Below are 9,935 nucleotides of genomic sequence, written 5' to 3'. Positions count from 1 at the left end.
GGAAGGAATGTGGGGGGTGTGGGAGAGACTGGACAAAAATCGTACACCTATGGATGAGGACAGTTGGGGGGGGGAGTAAGGGCAGAGGGTGGGGTGGGAACTGGGTGGAGGGGAGCTATTGGGGGGAAAAAGAGGAACAACTGTAATAATCTGAACATAAAGATTTAATTTAAAAAAAAGTTTGGGATATTAGTTGAAGAAAGGATGGGAGGTGATATAGTAGAGAAAGCAAGTGAGATAACTTTTTTGGGAAGTTTTGTTGTTTAGGAGAACAGAGAAATGGGGTAGTATCTAGTAGTGAATGTGGGTTGAAAATGTTTTAAAAGGCTAGGGGATGTTTTATAATGTCCACTAGAGGAAAAAAATGGTGACATAGGAGAGAGATAGGGTAACTAAAGGAAACAAGCTCCTCATAAGCAAGAGGGCATGGGAACCAGTACCCATGGTTGGCCTTGAATAGGAGCAGAGATATTTCATATATTAAACTGTCGTCAAAACAAGACTATATGATCATGAATACTGGTGGGTTTGTGTTACTGTAGATTCAGTTTGTGGTAGAAAAATGAATTAGTAGTCCTAATTGCTTCTGTTTATTACTAAAATAATAAACAAGGTCATTGAGTAGGGTGCACTTTAGAATTTTACATGATTTTTTTTAAGCTAAAAAATGAGATTTAAAGAAATGTGTTCTGTTGGCCTACTTGGTTCATGTGGTGTTTCCTTGGCCCTTACAGATGCTTAAACAACTCCAGGAAAACTAATCTATTAAGATAGAGTCTAAGCTCCTAAGCTCTAGTCTATATCATGACATGCAAGTCCCTGTCACACTCCCTCTTTGCTTGCCCCTGCTTTTCCTTGTATTCTGTCCTCTAAAGCAGCGGTTGCCCTTTCAGACCTCATGGACCACCAGTGGTCTGCGGACCACTGGTTGGTGACCGCTGCTCCAAAGGTTTCCTTAAACCAGCGGTTGCCAACCTTTTGGACCTCATGGACCACCAGTGGTCCGCGGACCACCGTTGGCGACTGCTGCTCTAAAGTCGTCATCCTGCTGACTTTTTTACATCGTAGTACCTTCATTCACACAGTGTACCCTCTGCCAATAATGCTCTGACCACCCTCTTTTATCTTTTACTTATCTTCAGTTCTCAGTTTAGGCAGGACATTTGGGGAGCTTTCTCTAATCTTCCCATTGAAAATAAAGGTGACTCCTTTGAACTTTGACTTATTATGTTAAAATGATCTGCTTGTGTTTCTTTCTCCCCAATGAATTGTATGCTTCTTCAGCATGGGCCTACCACATAGTATCCTCTTGGTAAATACTTGCAGAACTGAAATGGCTTCAATGTCTTAATTTTTACTACTCAGTTTATGGACATAATAACTAAGTGGGAAGTAGTGATAACCTCCATACAGTGGTAACCATAACTTTTTAGTAGGTCCTACAGAATCTGTAGAATTACTCATTTGACCCTAGTTACATGATAAGGTGGATGCTGAATAACCTCTCTCCCTTCTTCCTTTTCTCTTCTAGTGTGAAGAGTGGCCAGATTAGAAATCTGGAGTCTGCCCGTGTCTCCATGGTTGGCCAAGTCAAAGAGTAGGTTCTATTTTTCCCTGTTGTGCTAGTTAGAGAATGAAACATGGTGATGAAATTACAATTTGCTCTTTTTCTTATACACTTACCCTGTCATCCTTGTGACTGTCTTCATTATTTTTTTTTTTTTTAATTTTCTGGTTTGAACTTTATTTTTTTTTCATAATAACTAAGTGGGAAGTAGTGATAACCTCCATACAGTGGTAACCATAACTTTTTAGTAGGTCCTACAGAATCTGTAGAATTACTCATTTGACCCTAGTTACATGATAAGGTGGATGCTGAATAACCTCTCTCCCTTCTTCCTTTTCTCTTCTAGTGTGAAGAGTGGCCAGATTAGAAATCTGGAGTCTGCCCGTGTCTCCATGGTTGGCCAAGTCAAAGAGTAGGTTCTATTTTTCCCTGTTGTGCTAGTTAGAGAATGAAACATGGTGATGAAATTACAATTTGCTCTTTTTCTTATACACTTACCCTGTCATCCTTGTGACTGTCTTCATTATTTTTGATAATTTTTACAAGTGAGCTCAGTTGGGCCAATTGTATAGATTTTCTTTCTCTTTTTTTGAGGAAATCCCAAGACCAATTAGTGCCTTCATTATAGTATTGGATTACCTTATTAGTACAACTCTAGGTATTAAAGGTGAAGAATCCCAGAGAATGGACATTGAAAATTAAGTGGCCAGCCCTGGCCAGGTAGCACAGTTGTTTAGAGCATCATCCCAATATGCCAAGGTTGGGAGTTAGATCCCCAGTCAGGGAACATACAAGAATCAACGAGTGAAGGCATACATAACTGGAACACAAATCAATGTTTCTCTGTCTCTCTCAAGTCAAAAATAAGAAATTAAGAGTCCACTTAAGTGCGGGCAGTATGGTTTTATTCTGATAACAGTCTCCTTCTAAAACAATAATGGTTGTGAGGAAATTACAGCATAAAAGCTTTAGCATAACCTGAATGAAAGCCAGATTCTAATGGTGAGCTAAGATTATTTAGCTCCGTTGATCTTCCTGGATAGGGTTACATGAGTCCTTGATATTGCCATGTAGGCACAAAAGAAACTTTAGGTCAATTGAGAAAATGTTGCCCAATGGAACAGACAGGGAACATAAGAGTTGATGATAATGATAATGGCATTATTGAATGTGTGCTATTTGCCAGGCACTGTGAAAGGTATTTTATATACACTATCTCATTTTTTAAAACCTTGTAATATTGAAAATTCTTAGACATATAAAAGTAGAATAATACATTGAAACCCAGTGTACCCGTTGCCCATTCTTAACAGTTACTGACTCATGGCCAGTCTTGTTTTATCTGTACCCCTATTTATTTCCCCTAAGCACAAAATATTGTGAAACAAACTCTAGACAAAAACAATTTCCTCTGTATGATTTCAGTATGCTTTCTATAGGTTCCACTTCTATCTCTCTCATTTTTTTCTTGCAATTTATATGTTGAGGAAACCTGGTTGTTTGCTCTGTAGAATGTCCCACAATCTGAATTTGCTGGTTGATTCTTCAAGGTGTAATTTAACATGTTCCTTTGTTCCCTGTATTGTCTGTAAATTGTTAGTGAGATCCAGAGATTTGATTTGTTTTTATTTTGTTTTTTTGTTTTTAAGAATAGGTAATATTGTTTAATGCCATCAGAAAGCAAATAATGTCTGCTTGTCTCTTTTTTGAATTATAGCAGCCATAGATGGTCATTACCTGGATTCATTAATTCATTTGCTTTATCTCATTTAATTCTTACAATACCTCTTTAAGATAAGCATTATTTTATAGGTGAAGATATGGAAGTCCAGAAAAGTATAGTGGTTTTCTCAGGATCGCATAGCTAGTGAATCACAGAGCTCAGATTCAAACTCCTATGTATTTTACTCTAAGGTCTATATTATGGATTTTATGACTAAAAGTATAATTTGAGTAGTAATATCTGGCAGACACATAGCAGAGGCTTTGAGTAATTTGTGAAATTGTCCACTTTTCAGTGCCTAAATATGTTGAGATCTGACTTGTCTAAGCAGTGGTAAAGCATTTTGTAAGGAAGTTACATAGCTGGTATGCAGGTAATTAAGTGATTTTAAAATTTTACTATTTGTAAGCTTAAGTAATGTTTTCTCTTAATTTGTAAATCTGTGTATATAAGAGTATATGTGTTTTAATTGTCACATAGATATTAGCTGTAATATTTCTGCCCTCTTCATCTAGGTGAAATTCTCTTGAATCTCCCAGTTCATAGCTATGGAAATCCAAAGCACATGTTGTTTTTTGTTATGGTCCTTTGACCTAGATGTGAAACTTGATACTTCAAGTTCACTAGAAACCCCCACCTAACAAAACATTTGTGACCATAGGCTTCATTGAAGGTTGGGTAGAGGAGAAAGAGAAGTTACCATTCTTAAAAATCCACCACTGAAGTTCACTGACCTTCAGTTTATCCCACTCTTTTTTGCTTATTTTCTCTCCTCCCTTCTCTTTCCTTTTCAGACAAATTCTTGTGTACCATGCATAGCAGACCTTGGGCACTAGCTGCTATCCAGACCCTTGGGATTTTTAAAAAATGAATTTTAAAAATTTTTTTTATTGATTTCAGAGAGGAAGGGAGAGGGAAAGAGAGAGAAACATCAATGATGAGAAAGAATCATTGATCAGCTGCCCCCTACATGCCCCACATGGGGGATTAAGCCCACAACCCAGGCATGTGCCCTGACCAGGAATTGAACCATGACCTCTTGGTTCATAAGTCGACATTCAACCACTGAGTTGCGCCGGCTGGGCCAGACCCTTGGGATTTTTACCCCTAACATTCATCAATATATTTTTTCCAATAACTTCTCGCTAAAAGTAACTATGGCACCAGCTGTTCATAAAATAATATTTTTTCTACCTAATTGCATAATAAAGAGATAATGTTTTTAGAGGAAACACAACAATAATAATTGGTTGGACCAGATGTTCTAATTTGCAAGGTTCAGCTGTCATGATTACTGTAATTGCCAGTTTCTATCAGCTAATTAAAAAGTGGGAGCTTTTTACCATTTGGTTGAGCCTTGTTCTACTATAAGCAGGGTATAATAGGAAAACATTTTGCCTTAGAATTAATTGGGCCTGCATTTGCCTACTAGCTTCATCTACTCATGAGCTAGATGATCCTGGACTATTTTTTAACTCTTCAGGCCTATTTCATAGGATTGTTAAGAGGGTTTACATAGGATAATGCCAATAAAACTCGTTACCATGCCTCCAAGTGATTACTCCCTTCTGTGGGTCAATTTTGATACCAGAACTGGAAACAATCTCTTGTAGTATAGTTTTATGTTGGTCATTACCTTCCATAGTTCTAGTCTACTTTTGTACATTTTAAAAAGCACATTTTTCTCATCCTCCCAGAAGCATTGTTAAGTTTTAACTAACATCCTCCTATATAATAAAAGGCTAATATGCAAATTGTCCCCTCGGGAGTTTGACCAACCGGGAGTTCAACCAACCGGGAGTTCGACTGCTTGCTATGACATACGCTGACCACCAGCAGGCGGCACGGAACAAAGGAAGGCCAGAAGCCAGGGGAAGAAAGGCCCCGATCAGCCCTGATTGCTGGCCAGGCCTAAGGACCCTACCCATGCATGAATTTCGTACACCAGGCCTCTAGTTTGATTATAAAAGATCATAAGTTTCAGTATTTCTGAGATAATTTGTGTATACAAGAGGTTTGTGACAGCACTTTTTTTAAAAACCTAGGTGTGAAGGAATTACAAGTCCAGAAGTCTCAAAATCTGTAGTGGAAGGAATCATAGAGGAAGACGAAGATGATGAAGAAGGAAGTGAATCAGTTAACAAGAGGAAGAAGGAAGATGACATGGAGGTGAGTAAAAGCCTGCATTCTTGGAAGGATGGTGTAGGGAATGGTTCAGAGTGTGTTTTGATTACTGTAGCTTTGTAATGTTTTAAAATCAGAGTCTGATTTTTTTCTTTTTCAAAATTGTTTTGATGTTTTTCAAAATTGTTTTGACTGTTCAGGATCCCTTGAAATTCCCTATGAATATTTTTGGGAAAACGCCATTGGGATTTTGATAGGGATTGCATTGAATCTGCAGATTGCTGTGGATAATATGGACATCTTAACCATCCAGTGATCTTTAATATAATATATTGCTGTCTTATGTTCACTTCTAGATTTTCATCTTGTGGTTGATGCAGTATCCCAATTATTTACTTCAGTTATAATATTTCAAATTTTTAATGATGCAGGAAAGCATAGAGAATTATTTGTTCAGTTTGCATTTGATGAGTGCATACTCCACTCCCATCCATCTGCTTTATTTGAGATATAACAGATATTGACATTTTGTTATATTTGTGTCAGATTTCCTTTTTTAAATTACTATTGCAGGAACATTATATCATTATCATAAATGAAAATGTAAGAAAAATGCTCTACTAACAAATCAACATATTTTCAGTTTTCCTTTCCAGTTCTTTCCCAAACTATACCACATTTTTCCAGTGGTAATCCTAATGTAGATGACATGTTGTATTCTGCTTCTTTCACTTAATATATCGTAAGCATTTTTTTTTATACTGCAACATGGTTTTTGTAATTATCCTTTTGATGGTGTGTTCTTTTTCGCTAAATATAGAGAAACTCAGTCTTGGCTTTACCATTTACTAGCCTTATAATCTTAAGAAAAGCACCCAAGTTCACTGAATTAATAGAAGTAAAAGTAAACTTCTAATTATCTAAACACAGAAATAACAATATATCACAAGGCTGTTAAAAGAATTAAATGTTTATTAAAATGTCTGGGACATTGTAGGTTCTTAATAAGTGCTAGTTTCCTTCCCTTTCCTTTTCCCAGGGACCTTGTTTTTATCTTGTTCCTCCAGAGGTTGCCCTCAGAGACTCAGAACTTTCTCTTATTCCTCCAGACCAAGAAAGACCATCCATACACTTGGAGGATTGAACTGGCAAAAACTGAAAAATACTGGGATGGCTGGTTCCGAGGCTTATCCAATCTCTTTCTTAGTTGTCCTATTCCTAAATTGCTGCTCTTGGCTGGTAAGTGTGTATGTGCCTGTATTAGTCAGTTTGGGCTGCCATAACAAAATAACCATAGACTGGGTGGCTTAAACAACAAATTTATTTTCTCATTCTGGAGGCTGAAAGTCTGAGATCAGGGTACCAACATGGTTGAGTTCTGGTGACAGCTTTCTTACTGGTTTGCAGACAACCACCTTCTCACTGTTTCCTTACATGGCAGAGAGAAAGCAAGAGCAAGCTCTCTGGTGTTTATTCTTATAAGGACACTAATCTTATGTGATGGAGGCCCCACCCTTATGACCCCATTTAACTCATTTACTTTCTCATTTAATCATAATTACTTCCATATTGCTAAATATAGTCACATTACAGATTAGGGCTTCAACATATGGATTTTGGGGGGACACAGTTCATAGCAGTGTAGGTATATGGTCATCTGCATATGTTCTTGTTATATGTAAATACTCACCAAATGGGTAGTGACTTCCAAGGTGAAATACCATCCTCACTCATTTGTGCCCTTTTTCTTCCCCACACCAGATCCCTAAACCTAATGAAGCATAAGCATCCACCGGGGATGGCCTGATTCTGGCCTGGCCTCTGTACCTGGTCAAGCCCAAGTCCTTCTCCTAGAGTGGTGTAAGGATATTCTGAGTATAATGGAACTTTTAAAAAGTAAAACCCTGTTTTCAGAAACCAGTTTAAATGAGCAAATTGATTGCCTGGAAAGCTTTGTATGGTGAGAATATACCCTTAGGGAGTTAGGATTGTCATTAACATGAATTGAGAATGTCATCATATTTACAACTTTGTAACAATTTTTACATCATACTTGAACAGTAAAACCTACTTCACATGGCCTTTTCTAGTAAGCTACTTATGGATTCTCTTATTTTTTTTCTAGGTGTTGATAGATTGGATAAAGATCTGACTATTGGCCAAATGCAAGGTAAGACATCAAGAAATGATATCCCTAGGTCAATGATTTTCAACTTTTTTTATCACATGGCACACATAAACTAATTACTAAAATTCTTCAGCACACCAAAAAAATAATTTTTTTGTGATCTAACAAAAAAGAAAAAAAAGGTATAATTTTGATTCATTTGCACCAGACTACTATTTTTGTATTGGCTGTTGTCTTTTTTTTTTAATCCTCACCGGAGGATATGTTTTTATTGATTTTAGATAGAGAGGAAGGAAGGGAGAGAAAGAGAGAGAGAGAGAGAGAGAAAGGTAGGTAGGTAGGTTAGAGAGAAACATTGATCAGTTGCCTCCCATAAGCTCTCAGACTGGGGATCAAACCTGCAACCTAGGTGCCCTGACTGGAATCGAACCCACAGTCTTTTGGTGTACAGGACGATGCTACAACCAACTGAGCAATCCAGTAAGAGCTGTTGTCATTTTTTTATTTGACAATCTAAGGGTTTTGAAAAAGGTCAGGGCCCCTGAGTAAATAATCAGGTATTGCATGTTTTAAAAATCCTTATGACACAATGGTTGAAAATCGCTGTCCTAGGTGGTTCTCTGAAGGTACAGAAAGGTGCAGTCATGTGGAAATTAATATTCTGAGATGTTGAGGTGCAGTGGAGAGAGCTTGAGCTTTAGAGTTAGACCCAGATTTAGCATGCTCCTCTGCTCCACTTAGATATTTCATAGGCCCCTCAAATTGTTCTTCTAGCTGTTCTTAAGCTGTTCAGAGAGAAAGGGAGCTATATTTCCTCACAATAGTTGTTCAAAGACTCCAGAATGATTTATCAAACTCTGGCCCCAGGCCCTCATACTATCTCTTTCTCCAACTACATAGTGTTCTGAAGCCTGGAGAAGAATTCTGGGCTGGGGCTGTGCGATTGGTAATTCTGATGTTGGTAATTCTGAGCTTAAACACCTTTCCTTGAATTTAATTCAAGCAAACCTTTCCTAAGTACTCTTTCTGTGCAAGACCTATGCTTGCTATTGGGCAGACAGAAGAATCAAACATGGCACCTGATACTATCTGAAAGCAGTTGATCTGGACTGGACTCGCATTTGGAACCAGTGTTGATCACCAGCCTTGGAATCAGATAGTTCTTGATTTGATTCCCTGTTACTGGTTTTGTGGCCTGAATGAATTGCTGACTTCTTTAATCCAGAGGTGTTTTTTTTAATCTATAAAGTGGAGATAATGCTATATCTCAATACAGTTGTGTGAGGCTTAAATGAGAAAATGTGGGTGAAGTAAGAGTCTGACAGATGATAGCTTCACTATGTTCAAGAAGCAGTCAGGATTCCTCATTAGATGCTCTTTTGTTTCTCCAGTAAGGATTATGCCAAGGCCACCTTCTCTTTCAAAGTATCTCATGAGTATAGAGATTAAATGGCTGTGATGAGGGACATTCGATAAAACAGAGAAATGGCTAACTCAGCATAAATTCCTAACCTCAGCCTTTCCAGCGTTGTGTTTAAACCAGCTGAATTAGTTATCAAATCCTGGAAACCCAGCGCTCACTCACGGTGCAATTTGGGTAAATAATTTAGATTCTCTAAAATTAAGGTTCCTCATCTGTAAGATGACAGGAGAGGGTTTGGAATATGCCCACCTCATAGAATTATTGTGAGGATTGCCCATGATAACATTATTTTTATGTGTACTGGATATAGTGTTAGTATGTGTGAGTTCTCCTTGGTTCCTTATGCCCATTCTTTCAAATAGGAATGAAAATGCATCCCTAGTCATTATTCCTGGGAGTTATACGTTTTATCAAATCATTTGCTTAAATTATTAACTTGCTCATTGTCTCACCCTGTGTTGGACCCTATTAGGGATATATAGCAAGTAATGATAGTAACCGGAGTCCTTACAGAAATGACACACTCCTGGGGAGGCAAGCACCAGTGGCATCCTATCTAATAAAAGACAAAAAGGGTAATTGACCGTACCTTCGCTACGCTTCCCATTGGCTAATCAGGGTGATATGCAAATTAACTGCCAAGAAAGATGGCGGTTAATTTGCATACATAGGCGCAATGATGGGAGGCGAAAGGGGAAGGACGGAAGAACAGTGATCGGAAACCCAGGCAGCAGGCAAGAGCTGGGGGGCAGGGCCCTGGATCGGAGAACCGGGGCTGCCTTTGCCTGCCCCCCAGCCAGTGATCACCATTGGAAAGCCGGGCTGCAGGCAAGGCGGCACCCCGGCACCCCAGCACCTGACATGCAAAGGTCGGGGATGAAATGACTTTTCCCAACCACATCTGCAAATATCCTGGGGAAGGCATCACTGAAGAGTTCACAACAACTGTCTTACTTGGCAAGGAAAACAA

At 38.4% G+C, this 9,935-nt stretch overlaps 1 protein-coding gene across 4 annotated transcripts in view; it reads left to right on the top strand.

Moving 5' to 3' along the window:
* The window catches only part of PPME1 (protein phosphatase methylesterase 1), a 62,493-nt gene that overhangs the window by 44,351 nt on the left and 8,207 nt on the right, over positions 1–9,935 (top strand). For 2 of the 4 annotated variants that reach the window (XM_005867079.2, XM_014540423.1), the window contains exons 8-11: positions 1,532–1,597; positions 5,336–5,459; positions 6,524–6,653; positions 7,540–7,584. In XM_005867079.2, coding sequence (XP_005867141.1) covers positions 1,532–1,597; positions 5,336–5,459; positions 6,524–6,653; positions 7,540–7,584 — 365 coding nt within the window. Of the gene's footprint in view, positions 1–1,531; positions 1,598–5,335; positions 5,460–6,523; positions 6,654–7,175; positions 7,511–7,539; positions 7,585–8,442; positions 8,468–9,935 lie in introns of those variants that run through there. The other 2 variants (XM_014540424.1, XM_014540425.1) reach the window with 2 other exon arrangements.

This window comes from Myotis brandtii, unplaced genomic scaffold (genome assembly GCF_000412655.1).
Source record: "Myotis brandtii unplaced genomic scaffold, ASM41265v1 scaffold244, whole genome shotgun sequence".
In the NCBI taxonomy this organism is placed as follows: domain Eukaryota; kingdom Metazoa; phylum Chordata; class Mammalia; order Chiroptera; family Vespertilionidae; genus Myotis; species Myotis brandtii.
The sequence above is the reverse complement of the archived record's forward strand: the minus strand, read 5'-3'. Positions and strand labels throughout refer to the sequence as shown.